General features: G+C 35.5%; 1 protein-coding gene across 1 annotated transcript; it reads right to left on the bottom strand.

Annotated features, from left to right (window-relative positions):
* Nucleotides 1–9,098: 9,098 nt before the first annotated feature.
* On the bottom strand, nucleotides 9,099–10,903 carry LOC111784205 (glucan endo-1,3-beta-glucosidase 12). The gene is made up of 2 exons (XM_023664988.2): nucleotides 9,421–10,903; nucleotides 9,099–9,339 (listed from the first exon to the last, which is right to left on the bottom strand). Exons 1-2 carry the CDS (start codon nucleotides 10,763–10,765, stop codon nucleotides 9,305–9,307), a joined length of 1,380 nt encoding a protein of 459 aa, XP_023520756.2. The 5' UTR covers nucleotides 10,766–10,903; the 3' UTR covers nucleotides 9,099–9,304.
* Nucleotides 10,904–24,707: the final 13,804 nt, after the last annotated feature.

The following is a 24,707-nucleotide window of genomic DNA, read 5'->3' as shown; positions in this document are numbered from 1 at the left end:
AAAGCTCGACGTGTAGCAAAGGGTTATACCCAAAGAGAGGGGGTGGACTATGAAGAAACTTTCTCTCCTGTTGCTATGCTTAAATCGATTAGAATACTCTTATCCATTGCCACATTTTATGATTATGAAATTTGGCAAATGGATGTTAAGACAGCCTTTCTAAACGGCAATCTTGAAGATAGTATCTATATGGCTAAACCAGAGGGGTTCATTGAACAGGATCATGAGCAAAGGGTTTGCAAGCTTAAAAGATCCATTTATGGGTTGAAGCAAGCATCTCGATCCTGGAATATAAAGTTTGGTACTGCGATTAAATCTTATGGCTTTAGGCATCTCAATCAGGCATTGTACATCGATAAAATGTTGGTTCGATATAAGATACGGGATTCAAAGAAAGGATTATTACCTTTCAGGCACGGAGTTCATTTGTCGAAGGAACAAAGTCCTAAGACACCTCAAGAAGTTGCGGATATGAGACATATTCCCTATGCATCGGCAGTTGGTAGTCTGATGTATGTCATGCTATGTACCCGACCCAACATATGCTATGCTGTGGGAATTGTTAGCAGGTATCAGTTCAATCCGGGATGTGCTTATTGGACTTCCGTTAAGAATATCCTCAAGTATCTTAGGAGAACGAGAGATTATATGCTAATGTATGGTGCTAAGGATCTGATCCTTACAGGGTACACTGACTCAGATTTTCAGACCGATGTAGATTCGAGGAAATCGATATTAGGATCTGTCTTCACTCTGAACGGAGGAGCAATAATATGGAGAAGCATAAAGCAAAGTTGCATTGCTGATTTCACCATGGAGGCTGAGTATGTTGCTGCTTGTGAAGCAGCGAAAGAATCTGTATGGCTTAGGAAGTTCTTAACTGATTTGGAAGTCGTTCCAAATATGCATCTTCCCGTCACTCTTTATTGTGATAACAGTGGAGCAGTTGCAAATTCAAAAGAACCAAGAAGCCATAAGCGAGGAAAACATATTGAGCGCAAATATCATCTCATAAGGGAGATTGTGCAACGATGAGATATGATTGTCACACAAATAGCTTCAGAGCACAACATTGCTGATCCATTTACAAAGCCTCTCACGACTAAAGTGTTTGAAGGGCACCTAGTGAGTCTAGGACTAAGAGTTATGTAATCTAGGGCAAGTGGGAGAAAAGGCATGAGTATGTGATGCCCTAGTTTATTGTATTTATGTCTTTCTCTCTACTCAACGTTATAAAACCCCACTAGAGTTTTATTCCAAGTGGGAGTTTGTTGAGTTTTATGTTCTAAAACTCATAGTTTGTAAACAAAAACATATTCTATTTTCAATAAAGTTATTATTGATGTTTATTCAGTAAAGATTGTTATTGAATAAAGTGAATTTTACGATTATTAATCTAAATTCAATAAACTAAGAACACACTGACTATAGTATGCTTACTTGAACTATATGTAGAGACATAAGAGTGGATCAAGTTCAAGTATATAGTCAAAATGATCTATAGTACAGAGATAAGGCTGAGTACCTTATCTTAGGGACACTATGGATGCGGCCCACTTTTGTATATGACATAAACAATGTGATCACTAAATTATACATGCAGAGACATGTGAGTGGGGGCGTTCTATGCAATGAGTATTGCATAAGATCGAACCATGAAGAAAATCACTCTCACTTTATAATGTCGTTTACTGTTGAGACTGATTTTCTTTTCATTCGATGACCTAGGTAACTCGATCTTAATCCTAAGATAACCATGAACTCCTGTTTATTCGGAATTATCCTTAGATTTGCATGGGTGAGAGTGGCTCGAGTTCACCGACTCAATAGGCCTCCCATTTCAGGGGTAAGACTGGGTGAATGGCTGGGAACGTGGGGTGCAAGATGGAATTCACTCCTACCCACTTTTAGGGATAGAAGAGAGGTAGTTCCCTTAAGTACTGACTCTAGGTCTTGAACAAGGGGCCCCAAATCTCATTGGCTTAGAGAGTTTCGGTTTACTGGTTGGACCACAAACCAATTGTTCATTAGAGGATCAGTGGGACATAAGGAACAAGAAGTAACTTCAGGGGAAACACGGTAAATTGGCCCAGCTCTAGTTACGAACAACCTGTGAAGGATCGACTTACTAATCATGGTTATATCAAATGGACAGAAATATATCTGTAGTGAGGGGAGTGCAACTACTAGGCTATAGTGGAGTGTCCTAGTAGTTAACGAATGTTGGTTAACAAGGTTAATGAGTTTAACCGGTTAATCTTGGATTGTTGGAGCCCATGATCTATAGGTCCATTAGGTCCCTCTGCTAGCTCATATCGGACTAAACCATAGAACAGTGTGACGAGTGAGTTCGAAGTGTTCGAATTCAAATTAGAGAATATGCGTACGATATATTTAACCGCATTTTTGTTTTATTTACGAGTTAAACAAAAAGAGAGAATCAGAGATATTTAAATAAAATTTAAATATTTTAATCAAATATATGTCGGAATTGATTGAGATTGACATTTGAATTGAGATAGTTTAATTAATCATTTAATATTACTTTAATTTGAAATTAATTATTTAAAATAATTGTTGAATTAAAAGGAAGAAAGTCAAAATGTTACTCCACTCAAGGAAAAAACCCATGTTTGAGTTAGTGGAATTTTGAGGTGTCAAAATTTGGTTAACTCAACTTGCATTCTTGCCACATAATCCCAAACATTTGAGTGGAATTTGGTGATCTCAAATTTGCATGAACATGCAAATATGACTATAAATAGAGTGATCAAGGAATATGGAATTTCTCTCTTGGAAAAACCTCGAGAAAAACTCACACAAACTCTCTCTTCATATTTACTAAATCCCTTCCAAGTTTAGTCACTCGCCGGATTCCACAATCACGTTCTAAGGCCGAAGAATAGTGGAGAAGACACTAGTGGTGGTTCGAAACCAGTTCGTGAAGAAAAAGAAATTTGAACTACAAGAGGTTAGTACTCAAACACCTTGAGTTTTAATACTTATGAACATGCTAGTTATTTACTATAATTAATGTTATAAGAGTGCCTAAGATCCAAATTGCTCTGGCATATGTTATGATAACTCCATCAATTGGTATCAGAGCAAGGTTTTAGGTACTTTATTTACATTAATTTGAGCATGGTGGGTATCATTTCATGAATGAAATTTTGTGGTTGCTAATGTGGATGTTTATGGTTTTTACATTTTTTTTATGCTTCCTTTTGATACAATTATTGTAATTGGCCTAATGTGTATGGGCTTTAATGAGTGAAGAAAAATCTCTAATTTTTATGGAGTCAAAAGAGTCTATTTTAGGTTGTAATTGATCGATGATGGAAACAAAAGTAAGCTGAACCAAAGAAGAAGATGGAAGAGGCGGTTTGGGTATTTTTCTGCTGGTTGGGGCCCGGTTCAACGTATTTAAGGGTTGGTACGACCGGTTCGTGATCCTCGGGAGCAGTTCACATTAATTTCAAATTATTAATGTAATAATTTAGTTAATTACTTGCTTTAAAATGCCAAAACCAATCCACTTTAGTGTGTTTAATTAATTATGCATTGTGAATGTGTTTACTATGTATGGACCGTAAGATGTCTGCTAATCTGAACATCATCCATGGAAGGTTAGCTGGTGAACCCTTCCACGAGGCCATAAAGTTACCAAAGCTTGGGGGAGTGACCCCACGTGTGTCGGTCAGTTACTGAGTTAAAGTTTGTAGTCCCATGCCTGCCACAGAGTTAAAGTTTGTAGTCCCATGCCTGCTAACCATTTCCACATTGTTGATGTACCTCCCTCATCCGATTTGTGCCTACCTCAACGATAAAATTACAAGAGTGCAACCTTGACAGAACGAGTACCATAGTGGATAGGTAGCGAAGACTCTGATAACACTGTCACATTGCTATTAGCTTTAAAAACTATCTTGGTCATATTTGGTTGTCGTGGAGGTCTACTAGGTTCTTAGGGGCTTCTAGGAGGTTTAAATCTCATTTCTCGTTTTTAGAATGTTTGGGGTTAGCTCCTTGAGGTTTATCCATGTCCTACGTGCACTAAGATCTAGTCCTATGATTGCCGCTCACGATCCTGAGGTGCAAATTCTATTGAAAACGTTTTTACTTAGGTCAACATGAAAATTGCACTAGTTGTAGCGCCCTAATCTCAATTGAGTTCTCTTAGGCATGTTTTTCTAGGGAGATATACCTATCGATGACCTAAGTACATAATCCATAATTTAAACTTTTTCTTGATTATATATGGGAGCCGATGAGGTTTATTGGATTCTGAAGCCAGCTAGGTGGATTAACGCAAGCTTTTGGCTCGAGACTACTATGTTCTAACCTCTCGAATCTTTCTTAGCCTAAGAGCACTAGAATCAAGACCCTCTGACCGTCGCTCACAATCCTAAGGTGCTCAGGCTACTGGAGGCATCTTGACCTAGGACATCATCTAGCCAACCTAACTCTAACACCCTATCTCTGTGCAGATAAACATTCTCCATAGGAAGAATACACAATCAAACACATCGAGCTAACACATATTATATATCATGCACACATACAAGCAAACATGCTCAACGAGGAGATCACAATAGTCCATCCTCCTTTCTAACATAAATTTTACCATAACATACTATAGTACATACTCATCCAAAAACGCCCTTCTGAAATTCTTCACATGCAATTTCTAACCACCTAAAGGAATGCTCTCATGTCCCAACGATCCCTACAAGCTTTACATGCCTAAAGTCTATGTGGTAACTTACTTCGATGATGCGAGCCTTCTCGAACTTTTCTTTTTTTTTTTTTTTCTTTTTTTTTTTTTTTTTTGCGGTTAGGAGCTCTAAAATTCTTGAAATCTCTCTTTCACGTGCTATCACTTACGCAATCGACTCATTCGTAAAATTTATACATTTGCAAACTAGTTATCGATTCTTTTATATTTTCTTTTAATTTTCATAACTTTCTCTACACAACTCGAGAGAATTTATTTCTTCACAAAAATTGTAGAATTTTAATCCATCTTTACCAAGGTATTTTTCTCACAATCTTTATTCAATCACAACAAGAATTAATGAGTCCAAAGATCATCAAAAATTACAAATTTACAAAAAAATTTAGCTTCTTGACATTCATCGAAATGCCATAGTCGGATCTGAATCAACTTTGACTTCCTTCATAAAACTTGTGTAAAATTCAACCAATTATCATCCTACACAAAACTAGTAAGTCCAAAATTATTGTCTAGAGGCCACTAAACGATTCTTGTAAAGAAGCTTCAACAAAATTCCGACTCAAATGGTTGTTTTGAGCACATTTCAACTTTCTCTCTAACTCACACTCAAGAATCCCTCAACTCTCATCTTCTTTTGCTCTCTTTTTCCTTTTCTTTCTTTTTCTTTATTCTTAGTAATCTGAGGCTAATCCAAATCCGTGATTAGGAATGGAGAGTCAAAAGGGCCAATTTAGCCTTAGAGTTAATCTGACCAATTTTCTCAAAATTTTCTCTATTTTCTTTTACATTTTTCTTGAATTTTTGGAATTTTTCTAATAAGTTTTTTCTATCTTAAAATTTTTTCTCTAACACCCACAATAAAATCCTAAAATTTTGACTAGGAAAAATTGGGTTTTTTAATTTCTCACGATAAGGATCATTCAAACCGGAACTATTACACAATCGAAGGCCAAAAAGATTCAACAAGCGAATATTCTTCATCTATAAAATTAGATAGACTCGATTCAACTATTATTTCATGAGTTACAAACTGATTAGATTGATGAAAAACCATTTAAAGCTTCAGAAATGCATATTTGCACGGTTGAAGTAGCCGATGAATTTGTTATAAATTGCACTTGATTGATTAGTGGTTAGAAAAATGTACTTATCTTTAATTTCGTTTTTTTGTAGGAATGAAATTGAGCTCTTAAAGACTTTCACCCTTAGAAATTTGAGCATCTTTTTTATCATTTCTAAGTCTAAATCTATTTAGGTGTAGATTGCTTCTAAGCCATTAAGTTTTGATTAAATTGTGGAGTGACTCCATTTAGAATAAGGTTCCAAATCTTGCGTTTTGATCAAATTGTGGAGTGACTTCATTTAGAACAAGATTTCAAATCTTGCTTGCGTTTTGATCAAATTGTGGAGTGACTTCATTTAGAACAAGATTTCAAATCTTGCTTCTAGATCTTTGATATGAAGAGTAACTTAATTCTAGCTTATCTCTTGGTTGATCCGAATTTTGTATAAGGAGACGTTAATTTTTTTGATTGAAGAGTTCTCGTTTCAACAAAAACTTGGATAATTGGGTGAGGATTAGGGTTGCCTTGTGAATTTGGTATGAGAGTCTAGGTTACATCTTTGTGACCTATTCTAGAATTGATTTTTATGTTGTTGTTTATCTTTTCTTTAAATCTTCCCTTTATTTTCTTGCTGACATTTCCACCGTTCTTTATTTATCCTTTTACTTTATTTATCCTTTTACTTTGCTCTCATTTTCTTATCATATTTACCTTTTGAAAAAAAAATTCTTATCATATTTGTTCGTGGTTATAAATTGTATTTCTCATTTATTTAGTATGTTTATTTGAAAATCAAATAAATTTCAATTCACATTTTTTTTTTCTTAAACCATATAATGTGTAATCCTTATGTGTGATATTTTTGTTTCCTAATTGAAATTCGAAAATAACTCCTAAATTTGTCTAAATATATGTGTCCCTTGTTTCTTTGATATTTCTGTTTTTATTTTACTGATATTTCATAATTAATTTATCTTAATTGCTACTATTATAATTGCTTTACCCATATATTAGCCTACCTTGATCATATAATTTAGTCACTTTCTCAAATAGCCTATCTTTGTGTGTAATAAGCACGAGTGTCCCTGAGCGTAAAACCAGTGAATTGAGTGTGTGAGGTCCTAAGCATATATTTAACTACTATTTGTACAATTATGAACCAAGACGGGAGAAATGGAGGGGAGATCAATGAAGCTAGGTGGAAAGAAGCACGAACGGGAGCTATTACTCATTTGAATCAAGTTATTAGTGTCTTGACAAACCGGATAGAGTGAATTGAAATAGCCTTAGGTAATTCTCAAGGAAACAAAGTAATCTTGAATGCCTTTTTGCTGGAAATAATCCTAGGGTAGGGAGAGATGTCGAGGGAGAGGAAGAGGCTGAAAAAGAGTAGAAAAATGTTAGCACAAAAAAGAATTGAGAGAGAGTACTTATATGAGAGAGGAGAAGAAAGAGGAGTCGGGAGAGTAAACCTGAAAAATTCAACTTTCTATGGGAGATTTGATTCAGAGGAGTATATGCAATATGAGAGGTATTGAACGTAAAATAGACTTCATTCTGAGGGCAGTCGTTCCAAAAAAGCCAGCTTATAGAGTCAATCCAACTGAGACTAAAGAAATTCAAAGGCAAGTGGAGGAGCTCATGGAGAAGAGCTATTTACGAGAAAGTTTGAGTCCATGTTCTGTATCAGTCTTATTGGAGCCAAAGAAAGATGAAACTTGGTGCATGTGCGTCGAGAGTCATCAACAAAATCACTGTAAAGTATCGACATCCTATTCCTAGGCTAGACGATATGCTTGATGAATTGCATGGTTCATGTCTATTTATAAAGATTGTTTTGAAATCTGGATATCATCAAATTAGAATGCCTAGAGATGAATGGAAAACAACTTTAAAAAATAAGTTTAGAGCGTATGAATGACTTGTTATGACTTTTGGGTTAACTAATGCTCGTAGTACATTTATGTACTTAATGAATAATGTTCATAGAATATTTGGAAAAATATTTTAATGATATTTTAATTTATTTGAAGATTTTGGTTGAGCATGCTAAATCCGTTTTGATTACAAACTAAATTTCATGCTAATTATAGTAAGTATAGTTTTTTCATCTAAAAAATTCAGCTCATAGTTGTTAAAATTGGAGTAAATTGGAGTAAAGTAGATAAGGAGAAAGTTAAAGTGATTAAGGATTTGCCAACACCAAAAATACAAGTGAAAGTTTGAGTTTTCATGGATTAGTTAGCTTCTATAAAATAGAGTAGGAGTAGAGAAAGTTAAAAGTCACGAGGGATTTGCCAACACCAAAAAATATGAGTGAAATTTTGAGTTTTCATGGATTAGCTTGCTTCTATACGAGATTTATAAAAGATTTTAGCATCGTAGCTGCAACATTGTATGATTTAGTGAAAAAATAATGTTGTTTTTTTTTTAAGGAGAAAGTAAGCAATGCACCATTAATTGTTTTGCCTAACTTTGATAAAACTTTTGAAATTGAATGCGATGAAAGTGGTTTTCACTTAAGTGTTCTTTTATTTTAAGATTGGAAAGCCCTTAACTTATTTTAGTGAAAAACTAAATGAGGAGCATTGAACTATGCTACCTGTGATCTGAACTATCCTACCCATGATAAAGAATTGTTTGCACTTTGATCATGAAAGTTTATCGTAAGGTCAAAGCAAATTGAACGGTAGGCAATAGGTAGAAGGTACAATCTCTTTACTCCTATTAGTGCAAAAATTCTTGGATTTGAGCATATTAAAGAATTATATAGAAATGACTAAGATTTTGAATCTATTTATCAAAAAAAAAAAAAAAAAAATAGTTTTGAAATATTGTTGGTTAGGGAACCTTGTTCTAGTAGAAGGGTTTTAAAATTTTAAGGGAAAATTTGAATGAAAAAATGGAAAGAAACCATATCTACAAATAGTGGGTTTGAGCCAAGTTTCTTATGAATCAAGCCCTATGTTTGTTGTTTGTAGTACAAAAGTGATTGATTAACCAAATATTAAAAAAAGGCTGGTTGTTAAACTGGCATGAAAGTAATGAACTTATATGAACAACAGAAAAAGAAAGCAACTTGGAAAAAGGAAACAACAATAATAAAATGAGGTCACAGAACGCATAAGGAACGAAAAGGAGGTAATAAAGGCTATTCCCTTTTCCTCTATTGTCTGCCCATTTCTCAAACCTAAAAGACAAAAGCTGTCGACAAACAAGAAATCATTGTCGTTTTGTTATTGGTTCCACAATTAATTAAATAATATTTAGAGTGGAAACACAAAAAACAGAGAAACAGGTTGGAAAGAAAATCTGGAAACAATAATTTTTATAACCAAATATTTCACTGTTACATACAAATAATAATATATTACTACAACCCCCCCCCAAAAAAAAAAAAAAAAAAAAAAAAAAAAAAAAAAAAGTCAACTGTCACTAAATGAAATTAAAATGCTGTGTTTTCTTTTATTAGTTTCTATAAATATCTATCGCGGCCTGCCCCAGCTTAGTACCCTGTAGGGAACTCGCAGTTTCCGTACTCTGCAACCAAAAAACGACACCGTTTGTCAGATTAAATATATAATACGGTTATATTTATTGAACTTTCAATTTGGTACTTACGGGGAGGTTGAGTAACGACGTAGGCAACACCACCAAAGTAGCACGTGCCACTCGCACGGCCCATCTTCTGGTAATAGCTATTGAACGCGTACGAAGCGTGTGCCTCAAGTGAGTTAGGATTGTAACACGTGGAACCTGGCTGAATCGCACCACAATCAGCACCCCCCTCTCCACAGGCATAATCCAAACCCTCCCGCAGCATCTCCGCCGCCGCGTTCCCATTAGCCACACACCAGGTATCCCCTTTGGACGGCGGCACCTGAGCCTTACTCCCGTTCATCGGCGTCGGAGTCTCACTCGCCATGTCCGCGAGTGTGAAAGGGATCTGATAAACCTCCTCCTCGTTGGGGTAAAACAAACCGTAATTTCTCTCAGAGGTGGGCCCCGGTTTCTGATTCTCATTGAACAACGCGAACAGAAAGACGTCCAATGGGTCTTCTGGTCTCAAGGGGGTCCCTCTCCCTGTCAGAACTCTCCTAACCAAATTGCCGTTATACGACGCCGCATTCTCCTTACTCGCTCCCACTTCCTTCTCCTCCCCTATCGACGGCCACCCAGTCTCCGTAACCACGACCTTAACGTCGTCGTATTTAAGCGCCATCATGGCGGCGTAAACAGCGTCCACTTGAGCCTCGAAAAGACTGAAGTATTTCAACCCATTGCCGGGGTCCACAACGCCGGAGTTCTCCCGGAAGAGAGCGTAGTCCAGAGAAATCTGGTCGGAGTTAGCGGCGTAAGCGAAGAAGGGGTAGGCGTTAACCATAAGGTAAGATTCGGTCTGGTGGAGAAAGTCGAGCATGGGTTTGATGACTGGCTCGATAAGGTCCGGTTTGAAGGAACCGGAGGAGGTCGGGTAGGAGGAAGCGAGGGCGGTGAGGGCAATGGGGGAGGAGACTTTGATGGAGTCGTGGAGGTTATATTTCTTTAGCGAGGAGTAGACGTTTTTCATGGCGGGGATGAGGAAATTGGTGGTGTTGTTGGGGTCGACAAAGACCTCGTTGCCGACGGCGACGGCGTTGATTTTGGTGGCGGGGTAATAATTAGAGATTTTGGATTGGACCCAGTTGTCGGTGAAGGAAGAATCCGCTGCGGCGGAGGAGAGGAGGTCGTTGGAAAGGGCAACAACGATGGAGATGTTGGAGTTGGAAAGGGCAGTAAGGACGGCGGCATCGGTGTCATAGACTTTGATACGGTGGATCCCTTGCTGTTTGAGGAGATCAACAACTTTGTCGGGCGGGGGAAGGTTGTCGGCGATCCGGCCGTAGTTAACCCCAATCAATCCGGGGTCTCCGAGAGCGGTGGCGGAAAAGAGAAGAAAGAGGAAAGGGGAAAAGGCGATGGGCATGATTAACAAGGTTTTGGAATGGGTTTCCCCCAAAACTGTGATTTTATAGAGAAGAAGAGAAATTGTATTTACACCGATCCTCACCGCCTTACTGATTGGTGTGAATTTGTTGGAGCCGTTTAGTTGTCTCCAGTCCTGGCATTTCGGTTTTTGTTGATTGATGAGCTACTTGCAACACTCATTCTCATCCATTCCCTTTTGCCCCAATTTTTTAAATTATTATTATTATTATTATTATTATTAAAATCTTTATCTCACCTACACATTTTCTCTCTCTATAATATTAATTGCATTCACATAATTTCCCTAATACTTTCCTCTACTAATTCTATTTAAGTCTGCCACTTTCAAATACTATATTTCTTTTTCTTCTTTGTTTTCTGTTAACATGGAAACATCCATAAAATCTCAACGCCAACAAGCCAATATTTAATTCAGATTAATTTTTGTAGTTTGTAATAGATTTTTATTTACTCTACTTTTTACGATATGGTAGAATATTAATATTGAACTCATGGATGTCCAAATGTTTATGTCTCACATCTCAACGAATACCCTTCTTATTTAACTTTTTAAGATTCGTGTAGGGTTGGCGCATATATTCATCATATAAACAAATACTATACACAAAATTTTACAATAATGATTTAAACCTTTATACGTTCAATTATATAAAATACATCTAAACTAGGATGAAAATAGAAAAACAATAAAGTTCATACATAAATTATGTCCTACACTAACATAGGCTCTAAGTAACGATACGCGTTCCAGAAAGAAAGAAAAAAAAAAAAAAAAGATTTTCGGCGAGGGTTGCTAAGAGAACGCACTATTTTCCCCAAGTTCCCACATTAAACCCTAGGGTATCTAAGTAGCTGCCCTTCTATTGAGTCATTGTTGTACGGTGAGAGAGAAGCAGTAAGATTGAGGTGGAGGATCGATAACGCCGCGAGACTTCGGTCATTTGCGAACCTTAGGTGGGAGCGAACCAACGCCGGGGTACGTCGGGACAAGGAGGACAAATGCACCGTTAGGGACAAATGGATGACGACGATCTCACCGGCGACGGCAGTCAGGTTCCGCGATTAGGGTTTGTCGGGACTCTCGGGCGAGGAAGACAGAGCAGCGGGCGCGGGTCGGTTCTTCGGGTATCTTGCGAGTTCGCCTCAGCCAGCGTACGGCCCGTAATTTTATTTTTTTAATTATAAGTACAGTTGGTGCTCAGTTGGTGCTCATCTGATCACGAGAGTATAGTTGGCGACCCTCAAGTGTTTATGTATCACTAATTACAAGTATCATGATACCGCTGAGGAGGATTGATAAAACTATAGATTGAAACCAAGCTGAGGCACAAGCAAGATTGAAGGCAACAAGTAGACAAGAGTGATATGAACCAAGACATCTCAATCATACAATATGAACTTGAAGAAAGTTGTGAAAAATGTTGTTCAAATTACCACAAGATAATGTCAAGTTCTATTAAAGTTGAACTCAAGTTGTAATTAATTTCACATTAAGAAGAATCAAGTCTTCATATATGTAACAAGGGATTCAAGATACTTCAAATGTGACGCCATTTATTCTTAGATGGTTACAAATTTACGATAGATGACTAAAATCTAGATTTCTGATGTTTTATTAATGTATTTTAAGTTTTAAGATTTTTTATTTATTTTTAGATTACATTTACATAATAACTAATTATGGTCATGAAGTATGAAGATTAAAAACTCTTCAAATGACTTATGGAAGGTTAAGGGTTTCATTTTGAGGCTATATAAAGCCGTTATATTTGTAAAGGAGAATTAAAAATGTAGTAAAAAGAGCATTTGTGTTTTTATTTAGCCAATGACTAAGTTTTTTTTTTTTTTTGTAATTCTATGCAGTTTAAGCTACATGTTTAGAATCATTCAAGCGTGACATGATCAATGTTGCTTGTGAAGTGATTTGAATCTCAAACTTGTAATCTGAATTTTACTTTCTTTTGGAGTGATTCCTTATCATTAGGGCTAAATATTCTTACCTTTCTTTTAGCTAAGGGCTAAGTTTCTTTTCAATTATATGTAGTTTAGGTTGCATTTTAGAATCATTCAAGCTTGACATGATTGATCTTGCTTGTGGAGTGATTCGAATCTCAAACAAGTGTTCTTGCCTTAGATGTTCAATCAACAAGATAATCCGCTTCCTTATCAAAGAATGCCAAAAATAAGCTTGATAAGACAGAGCACGACCCCAAGACTTAACCTTAAAAGTCGAGGATCTGGTATGAGTTTTAGCATATGGCTCTGGAGTTAAGTTCATTTATATGAAATATGAATGTTCGCCAAAGAAATGACTACTCACAAAAATCATGTTTACTCTTGTTGAACAAAAAATTTTCCAAAATGTACTATAAAGGAGAGACATGGTGTCACCTTTCAACCATTCCTAGGCCTTATGGCCTAAGTGAGCTACTATGTAACACATACGTGTATCGCAGCATGGCAAGCTTTACAAGACGAGTGTCTTGGGCATTTTCCTTTGAAAATAAGTTTTATGAGAATAGTATCAAATGGTATTGGAGCTATGACATTGCGCCCCAACTCCTATGTCAAAGGTTGATATGTAGACCTAATACCCAATACGGTTTCTGTAAATGGCTCGACATGGAAACAAGAGAGTCATGTCTCGATAAAAATCAGATGTTCAAGATGTCTCGATGATATAGTTGATTCATGAAGTCAATGTCAATAAGTGTTTTTGAGTGAGTAGCAAGGCTGGTGACATCACTTGGGATGACATCATGATGTATGAGCTGTGTTGTTGGGAACCTAGATGACAATATGATGACGAGATGAGATGCAGCATTACACATGAGAGACATTGGTCTTAGAGGCAAAGTCGAGCCAAAGGACTTGACCTAGGGACGAGACAAGTTGATTAGAGTTGTAGACAATTGAACATGCACGCACGAGTGACATGTGTGGCTGAACAAATTTAGATTCCGCATGACTTATGCTTGATTGGCAAATAAAAACTTCGCTTAAGGCCCAACGAAACCACAAAATCGAGTAAAAAAATGTAAAGGAGGCTTGAGTTTTCCTTAAGACTTATGATAAGCATGTCAAGATGAAGACACCACATGATTGAAAATGTACAATCATGATACATGGCATGTGCCTCGTATAAGATCGAACAGGGAATTTGAAATTTCTTGACAGGTTTCCTTTTCTCTCATGTTTGGTGGTCCAATTTTCTTTTCGCTTCAACCATTTTACCCCATGTAAGACTTTTTAGTTTAACTGGACATTTTTTTTTTCTTAGTCTTTGTGTTTGTTCTTAGGGTCTAATTTCACTCCTAACAATAAAAAGAAAATTAGAATTAGAATTTTAATATGAAAACTACGCTATATTCTTCAAGTATTCTTCATGGAAATAGATCGAAAATTAGAGGCTAAGTTTGAATGATATTCCGGAGAAAGGTGAGTAGAAACATCCCACGAAGAATGGAATTAAAGAAAGACAATAAACATATGGCATGGGTGTGGTATTCAAAGTAAACAACACTTTAGGCCAATTATGAATGATGTGGTTTAGTTTCATAAAACATGTTGCCTCACCAATTACTTCAATTCTCTAGAAATATTAGGCTGAGTGTTAGTATTTGGAGTATTGTGGCCTAACATGATGTTGTCTACACCCGGCTATGTCCCACTATTCATAACTTGGTCAATGCAAGACTACAAAAACTAATGGAAGAGGCCAAATAACTTAGTACCCTATGGGGTGAGTTAATTTAATTTGATGACTTTTTTAGCTAAAAATGATACTCCATTGATGTGTTTAGCTAAAAAAAGAGGTAATTTAACTAAAAAAATTACCATAAACTTTTCTTTTTCTGTTGCAGTGAGTCTAATACTAGGGTAGGTGATTCCTTTCTATCAATTACCGAATCTTAATCTAGAAGCAATAATGACAGTCAAGACCCATACTTCTTTTTTGGCAGAGCCGCGATAAAATCTATGGAAACACTTTTTCATGGTGTTTGTGGTACACGATTTGGCACGATTATGCATATAAAAATTTTTATACGGTTATATTTTGTCCATTACCTCCGGAAAACTAAAGCAACTTCAATCATAGTGCACAAAACTTGTTACATAAGAGAAAAAGAAATAATAAGAATAATAATGCACATAATAAAAGTTGGTGGACCTGTGTTTGTCAAATGTATATAAAAATAGTAATAAATGAAGTCCATTTTTCAAAAGCGTGTTTGTTGCATTGAAGACGTTTCTTTAATTATGCCAATTGACAATTAAACCATATTTCATATTCTCAACCATTTATTAGGGAGGTTTGTTGGTTAGCTTCATTCAACTATTTTATTTCTCCCTTCCAAAATCCACCAAAATCAATTTTATTCTAATTTTTAAACTTTAAATTACTAATTTAATTCTTCCACTCTCTCAATTTAATAACAATTAATATTCAATTTCATATCTAACAGTAAACTAATTAAGTTTAGAAACTTATAAAATATTTTCAAGTTTCTCTCTACGAAAAGATTTTCGTAGAAGATTGCATTTAAGAGGTAAGAAAAACGAGTTGTTTATTAAAGCTATAAGACTCTAAGAAATGGGCGATGAATTTGAACTTAAATTTCCAATTTGGTACCTACATCCATAATTGCAAACAAATAATGTGACTAGCAAACTTTAATAAATAAATAACTTAAGGATTACTATTCTTATTTACTATTTCTTAATTTTCCAAAGCCTTTTCCAAATTGTGTACAACTTTTATTTATTTATTTATTTATTTATTTATTTATTTATTTATTTATTTATTTATTAAACCCAATATCAAAATTCATGAATCTAACTAAACCCATGAAAAGTAAAGTCATAAGTAGAAATTGAAATCGTCTTATAACTAACATGTTTGTCTAAGCTAATACATGACCTTAGTTAATGGGAAAGAAACTATTTTAAAGCAATATCCATCACATTAGAAGTCGTCTCTTTCCTTTACTTGAAAAAAGTTTAAAAGTTGGAAAAATAATGAGTGTTTAAAAATCCCCCTACTCCTAAAGTCATGAAATGTAAACATATACCATATGTATTACGATTGTTGGTGGTGTAGTACTTCTCTATGCACGATTCTTGCTCATGGACTCAATATATGAGTTTGTTAATGCACCCTTAGCCTAATTGGTAGAGTATATAACTTGTAACAAAAAGAAAACTATTTTCTCCATATCCCAAAACTCACCACATGATTTCTCCTTGGAGCGTAGTCAATCGTCTTTTTACAGAACAACCTCTCGAGTCTTACGTAGACTCGGTCCGTGAAGAAAAAATCATCTTGGGAAGAGGCCATTATAGTAAGTCGATTTTTTAATCTCTTTTTACGTCTATTTATCACAATTTCGTTACAATCCTCTTAACTTAGCATTAGAAAAAATTACCAAAATCCATTGATATGTTCTAAGAAATTCAGTCACAAATATTTGTAAAAAGGGGATGAGAAGTAAAAATTAGCCTCGCTTCTAAATCTCAGGCTAAGAAACTGAAGATAATTTTGAACCTCAATCTCGCTGCCAGATCACCAAAGCCACAGGTCCGTGACCGAACAAAGCCAGGTTCTAGAGCCCAACTCAAACGTGCGTCTAGCTAGACCGATCCCGATCTCGGTCCAACAACATTTACAACTAAGTTTATTCATGTAACATCTGAGTCTCGATGAGAATTAATTACTAGATTTTTCTTTTTAAATTCGAATTCCATTTTATCAAGGATATTATATGCCATATTTTAATATGATGTAGAAGAAAAAAATGCTTACAAAAATGTTACAGTAACCAAAGAAAAATAAAAAAAAATAGTAAAAAAAATTAGAAAAATGAATCAAAGTGAACCTCGAGAACAAATGGTTATTATGATCTCTTTTCCGAACGAGGGGTTTGGATCATCCAAATCCATAAAAACAAAAAACGAAGAAGATTAAGAGGTATGAGTTTTAAGTTTTTAGTTTCAGTTTTCCTCCGAATTTGAGAGATTTTTTTTTGGAATTAAGATTTTTAATACAGAACAAAAGTTGAAGTTGAATCAGATCAGAAGGCAAAGTTCTTCTGACTATTAAGAACGATAAATTCACGTATTTTAATTTTATTTCTATTTTGAATATGATTATTTCTCTATCACATTTAACAAAATGGAATAAAAATAATTTTGATGGAAACATGGATTAAAACTCTATCATTTTGGTTAGTTTTGGTGAATGAACCAATTTAACTCTAGTTATGTAAGAAAAGATACAAAAATTTAAATAAATTAGAATGAAATGGCAAAACTAGTTGGATTCTAGAAATTGTATGCATAGGCGGCTAAGGAGAAGACACATGTTAGGTATAGAAGCGGTGAGTGCGTCCAGATGATCGTAGGACGTTTGTCATGTTTTGAGTTATGCAATGCATCTAATAACAAGCAATAATGCGCGTCAAGAAAATCCAACTTGACTTGACAACCAAAGCACGACCTGATGTAGAAAACTGTGACCGAATTGATTGCTTGACACTATCTGATTCAGACGCGCCTGTTTGTGCGCACCATGTGTCGCATAAGGAGCACTCGTCTCCTTCCCAAGCGTGTGTGAGGTGATATTTTTTTGTTCGTTCGATCTCTATTCAACTATTTTTCATTCCAATTTTGATACTCGCCATACTATGACTTGAATTAAGACCGGCAAAGAAATTTAAGGAAATATGGAGCTCCTAACATATGAAAAAGTTAGCTCAGGAAGGTACACATCATCCATGTAAGTAGACACTCAGACCTTTTCAAGCAATACTTGTACGGAACGCTAAAACTTGCTAGCATGCGAGAATTTCTTACCTTAGGTCACGAGAATATATATATTCAGGACTTTAGAAGGCCAATATTGGGTGGGAATGTATTGTATATATGTTATGGAAAATTACTGATATGCCTCTAGGATGAGATTTCAAGATGAATGTTGTTTTAAATGCTTTCCGTTGTGTTAGAAAGGAGGATGAGCTATTGTGATCAATGCTTCAAATGATTGATGAGATGTTATCTCCCCGTTGAGTTTGCATGTATGTTTAGTTTATGATTTTGGTGCTTTAGGTGATTAATAGGATTATCTCACCAATAAGCTTGCACGAATGTTTTGATTATAAATACTATGTTCTAGGTGATGATATGATAATCTCCCCAACAAACCATGCGCAAGAGAACCAAGTTAAAAATAGGGCGCTAGAGCTAGAGCGGTTTCTAGTAAGCCAATCACCTAAAGATAGGGAGCAGTGACAAAAGGTGTAAACCTATGTCTACCCAGAAATTAGGTTAGCTACGAGGAGTTAATCCTAAATGTCCTAGAAATGAGAGACGAGAATTAAACTGCCCAGACGTTCTAAAGAATCTAGTTGACCTGGATAAGGTAGCTCACCTGGATATTAAACTACATTCAAGAATCTAGTTGATCTAGAGAATTAAACTACATTCAAGAATGAATAAGGTAGCTCACCTGGATATTAGTAATATGAACGGTCACTCTAGTATTAGTACAATCAAGTTAGGTCTTGGCCGGTCAGGATAGTGCATAAAAATGTCTAAACTGCCCAAACCTTATTGAAGTGACCCAGGGTCTCCTGAACATGGCCTCTGTGCTATAAACCCATCCTGAGAGGAGCGTGAGACCACGAGATTGATATAATAGGTAGTCGACACACGGGCATCGATCCCCCAAAACTTAGACTTTATGATCTTTTGGGATGTGCTAGGTAACCGACCATATCGAGACCGTGACCCATGCACGCACCACTGTTTCATGTCCCACGACCAATCTCCACACTTAACCTGACTAGGTGACATTACCCATTTGAGCTAAACATTTGAATTAATTGATGTCATTAGGTGAATTAAGTTCTTTAATACGTCCTAACTCGATGTTAGAAAACTACGTAAATGGAGCTGGATTTCGAAGAGCTGGTCCAAGCTAACATCAAGGATAATTATTGACTCCGACTTACGCCAACCAAATAAGTGGTCTTATTGTTGAAATGCCTTCGAACTTGGCTAGATGACTTGCATGAAATATGAGTGACACATACCTTATGGCAAATTTACATGTCACATTCTAATGCTCGGTTTATGTAATGCTTACTATGATTATATGATGATATGAGTATTGTGTAATGTATATACTTTCAGTATGTTATGTCATTTATATTATGATATCATGTTCATATTATGCCTTGGAGACATCTTTGAGTCATGCATGATACTAGTGAAAGTGATGTCACGTATATGTATGCATGTTTTATAGAAAAGTGCATCATAACCATGTATTATATTTTTGAATTATGAGACCTCATGTATGTTGTATGTCATAAGTATGGGAGAGTTCTCTACTATGTCTTGTACAAACGCATATACAATGATATGATACACATTCCTTTCCTTCCATTGGTTTCTGGCAACGTGAGTGTGTGCTAGCTCCTAACTAGTTCTAGGGGTATGTATATGAGCTTGCCATGTGAGTTCCTGTGCGCATGCATGAACCGTGTATAGAAAAATACTACACAATAAACATTTCCATAAGATAAAATAGAGCCCAAAAAACAACCATGAAAAATAGGTCCCACACTAAACCATGATTGCAGGTGATTTCATTTTTCAACCCCAATAGTTAGACTATTTACTAAGTATTTTTAAATATTCATACCATGTTTTCTATTTTCCAGGTAAAGGTAAGATACTAATGTACGAATGATGACGTTGCTATGGAAGTCATGAAAATAATGTTAGGATAGTTGTAGTCATAAGTTAAGTTAAAGCGATGCTTTTCGATTAAGTATTTGTTTTATGTTACTTTTCAATTTTAAATGAATTTTGCGAAGGTTGACAACGTTTAAACTAAATTATTTTAAATAATTTGTTTTACACTTAGTAGTCCAGACATGCATGTAGTGGTGATCTTATTTTAAATAAAAAAGTAGGGTTGTTACATAACGGGAGAAATAATCCATTGCTACATGAGCATGCAAAATGCATAAGGTCCCATCACTTAAATGCTCAATTGGGTAATACTGACGTATATAAAATTTTCACACATTTTATAACTTTACCCTTTAATGAGATGTGAACCAGTAGACATTTCAAGTTCATGGTATCTCGTATAGCATACACAATCTTTACAAACGACACCAATGATGTGACGAGTATTTTTTTTTTTTTTTTCCTTGAGTTCAATAAATATATATTTAATTTTTAAAAGACTTTTAAATTATAATCTCATTTTAAGTTATCTTTCAATTTAATCAACTTGTTCATAAAAAAATAAAAAATAAAAAATAATTAAAAAAAAAACTTAATTTTATTTATGTAATATTTGAATTTTGTAAAATGGGAACACATTAAAATATTAATATAAAATATGTGTGATTACTACATGTCGGCATCCGTCCCTCAATCCAAAGAAAATTAGTTTAAGAGGAGAAGGAGTGGGTGTAGGGTTAAGGTCGGCACCGCAGCCTCTGGTGTTTGAAAAGTTTAAAATAATTGGATCACTTGGTTACCAACTTGCCTTTCTCTCTTCGGTTTTTCTCACCTTTCACATTAGCATATTTAATGCAATTTTAAAACAATTTTAAAACAATTTTCAAATGATGTCATTATGATGTATCACATTTTTTTCTTTCTTTGCGTCTCTATCTTATATTATTTGCTTGGATTACTTAATTTGAATATTTAAAACAAAAACAACATAATTATAAACAAATCGAAATCTAGTAAAGCCGGTATTGTTCAAGTTTATTACAAGCATGGAATGAGTTTAGGATAAAAATTTTATACAAGACATAAAATATCCAAAAAAATACACAAACGTAACTGTTGCCTCAGACAAATCTCCTCTCTGACCACCACGTAGCTCCCGAACGCCCTCCCACCTCTACCTACATCCAACAAAAACCTAAAAGAGAAAATTTAAAATGAGATAGGTATAAAATGATCAATAAGTAACATACTTGTAGGCTCTCATCGCATCCAATTTATGATATGTTTCCATGGGTTTTGCTCTAGAATTTAGAAAATTCGAGCCTAATTCTACAACTTGAGCTTCTAAAAAGACTTTGAAGTTTCGAGAGGTTCTCTAACATGTCACAGACTCTACCAGGGCCTAGAAGTTTTTTCACCGAGTTCAAGTGTCGTGGATCTGCTGGACGACGTATCTCATCTCTAGGGTGAACTAACTTTTATGTTCTTTATATTTAGTCAACTTGCATAGCAACAACAGTGAATGACCGATATCCTGGGTGGAGTGACTATGTCCATTTTCAATAGATAAAGACATTTGGTTGTCTTGACACACTATAATATCTAGCCAAAGCCTCATTCAACGATATTGCCCTTGTGCTCCTTCGCTTGGCAAGGAGCTAAAGGACTAATCGAGGCTGTTGCTAACATTAAGGGCGTACCATATGAGATAGGAGGTGGAGACTTAAGTGATACCGTAAATACTTGTCATGAATGTTCACTAGCTTCTTAAGGGCATCTAGGCAGTTTAAATCTCATCTCAAATTTTAAGGCCATTTGAGGCTAGCTCCTCATGACTAATCTAATTTTTAAGCACGAAGTTCTAGACCTTTGATTGTCGTTCCCAATCCTAGAGTGCTTGGTCAACTCAAAACATACTGACCTAGGTCAACGTGAAACTGCTTTAGCTCTAGGACCTTGATTTAACTTGATTCACTCATTCATGCTTTGTTAGGGAGATAACCCTATCAATTACCTAGAATACAAAATTCATAATATAAACATTTATGCAAGCTCAACACGGAGATAACATTCATCAATCACCAGAAGCATAGATAACAATATCTCATTAGAAACAGCATGCATCATATATTCTCATCCTAGGGTCACAGATCACAATGTCTCATTCTCCAAAATTTTTCTTCTAAAGTCCTAATCATGCATATGCTAATCACTTAATGCAAGGAAGGCTCGCATGCTAACATGTCCTAGATTCCTAATAAGTATTACTTGAAGAAAGCTTACTTGGCTACTTACTTGGGTGATGTATGTCTTTCCAAATCCGTTTTTCTACATGTTAGGATTCTTAATTTTGTAAATTTCTTTGCTAGGTCTTGTTTAAGTTAAATGAATGTCATTATTGAAATGGAGATGAAAAAAATAGAGAATGGGAGTTGAAACGGGTAAATAATTTCACCTCACACGCCATCAGGCGAGCAGATGGAATGAGGTCCACGCGCGAGTACCCATGTCATCAGGGAGGGTAGGCACACTCTTGCCTTGACACCTGGTGCGCTGGGATTGGGTACTTCAGCCTCCTATTCTTTGGTTGGAACCGCGCTGGTTGTAAGTCCATGGTTTTTCCTCGTGTCTAATATGTGTCCCTATTGTTGTACGACACGTGTCGTCTCTAGCACCCTGCGTGTGTCCTCTCTAACGTTTGTCACTCGACTTTTCTGTAAATGACTTTTCAAAATTCAATCCAAATGCAAAACTAATATTGTTTATTTAGCCTAAAAAATAATGTTATTTTGCTTAAATATTTCTATGTAGATGGAAGATTACTTTTACTTAATTCTTTTATTAAATAATAACTAAAAAGTTATTTTATTTTAAAAAAATTAAATTAAAATAAAGATAATAGTATCACTTCTTGGGGGAATTTTTGACTATTATTATAAATTGATAAACAAAAAAAATATTCATAATTAGATTAAAAAATAATAAGCATGCAAATAAACTTATAGATTAAAAAGAATAACAATACTAAATGATAAATTAACGTGTAAGAATTATTTGAAGATGGATAGTTGTATTAAAAAAATTCTAAAAATTGATAAAAAAAAAAAAAAAAGTTTAAATTTTAGAAAAGGAGGTGAGCAAAACCAGAAAAAGGGGAAATAAACCCTATATTCCCCACTTTGGCTTCTTCTTTATCCTTCCAAACCCGCAACACAGAACCAAGCCGAGAATGCCTGCAGCCGAAACCTATAAGCCTCAGCTCAACCTACACACTTGGCCCAATCTACAAACTCAGCCTGAGAACCCAAAGCCCAACCTATACGCCTCCGCCCAACCTATACACCCACCCACCCCACCTACAACACCCAACCTGAAACGGCCCAAAGCCCACGCCTCAACACCCCAGTACCCGTGTTGCAACCCGAAGCCACCTGCACATGTGTCGGCCTCTTACTGGACCATGTGGCACACCTGCAGCGAAATCACCCCCTCGGCTCAGTTGGCTTAAACGGCTCGGCTCGGCTCGACTCCACGGCTCAGAACTCGCTCCTTCGGCTCGATAAAGGAAAAGTTAGTTAGTCAATTTCCACCGTTCCAACCAACCCCAAGCTCGATTTGACCTTGTTTAAGGAAAATAAGGTCAATATAAGAGTAAATTTCTCAATTTAAATTTGATTGAGTTAAGAATTCTTAAATTACTAACGAAACCGGATGGATATTCTAATAGGAAATGACGACCGACGATAATTGGAGCAATTTCATGGAAGGAGCGCGAACATACTCAAATTAGGAAAAAAGCTGGCTAAGACCAACCAACTAAGTGGTCTCATTTGGTTATAATTGTGTGTTGTATGATGACACGTGCTCATCGCTTTGCACATCTCATAAGCCCATATATGCGCAAACTGTTATGGACTGATATGTATATGTTATGATATATGATTGTTATGTTGTATTTAGTGTATTGATATGTTTATGATATGATATGTTGAAGACATGCTTGAGATATGTTATGTGACTATTATGATATATGATATGTACATGATGAGAATTTTTATGTATGGAAGCATGAAAATGTTATGATATCACATTATGCGTGTAATATGAATGATATGATATGATTGACATGACACACAGTAAAAGATATGATAAAATATGTGAGAAATGATATGATATGAAGAAAATGCTAGTGGGGTTGTATTATATGATGATGAAAATGGACAAATGTTGGGACCTCATGCATTATTTTGTGCTCATGCATCGGGGGATACCCCTTCTCCTTCACGATAGTACGGATGCGTATGGTACAAGGCAGGAAACGATCATTATGTTTATCATAATGCTTCCCTGACGGTCGCTATTCCTAACGAGTGTCTGGCATCAACAACTACTAGAGAATACTCGCCCGACCAGAAAGGTGTCGAAGAGGTGTGTGAGCTGAGTGGTGAGTCTATACTCGCACATGTGGACTGTGTGTAGAGAAATTAAGTACACATCGAATTGCCTATTTAGGATAGCGAAAATAGACTCTTATGATAAGTCTCATTCATGAAATTATATATTATTGCATTTAACCCTAATAGGGGTGTCACTTATGGAGTATTTCTTATAATACTCAAGTCATGTGCTACTTTCATTTTTCAAGCAAAGGCAATGCTCCCTTGTACGACTGACTTGACATCGCAACTAGGAGACTATGACACATGCTTAGGGTAGTTTCGTAATTTAAATTTAGTAGACTATAGGTTAGAACATAATAGTTGTATTTTCATTTAGTAGCAATAGGTTAGTACAAGGAATTTTTACTCTAAATTAGTTTTCCTTATTTCAATTTGTATTTGTTTGTTTAAAGACCTCGTAATGACTCTAAATTTCCCTATTTAACTTAACACGTCATTACTATACATTTAATGCATAATTACTTTATTGAACTCTTTATAATTTCAACATTAATTCATAGCTCATTTATTACCTCGTGAATAAGCAAATATAAAGAAAAGAAAAGAAAAGAAAAGAAAAACAATACTGAATTAAATACCTTCTACTAATCTATATTTTATTAAATGAAATTATAAACCAACCTATCGATGCTATTAAATTTAAATACAATTCAACCTATACTAACTTCTACTATTAAATGCAAATACAATTCAACATATACT

This window comes from Cucurbita pepo, chromosome 8 (genome assembly GCF_057944985.1).
Source record: "Cucurbita pepo subsp. pepo isolate OVF chromosome 8, ASM5794498v1, whole genome shotgun sequence".
NCBI lineage: Eukaryota > Viridiplantae > Streptophyta > Magnoliopsida > Cucurbitales > Cucurbitaceae > Cucurbita > Cucurbita pepo.
Note: the sequence above shows the minus strand (reverse complement) of the source record. Positions and strands in the feature narration are given on the sequence as shown.

Coding starts and splice junctions, on each gene's coding strand:
- LOC111784205 (XM_023664988.2), bottom strand. CDS start 10,765: ATGCCCATCGCCTTTTCCCCTTTCCTCTTTCTTCTCTTTTCCGCCACC. Junction 9,340..9,420: donor CGTCGTTACTCAACCTCCCC/GTAAGTACCAAA, acceptor TTTTGGTTGCAG/AGTACGGAAACTGCGAGTTC.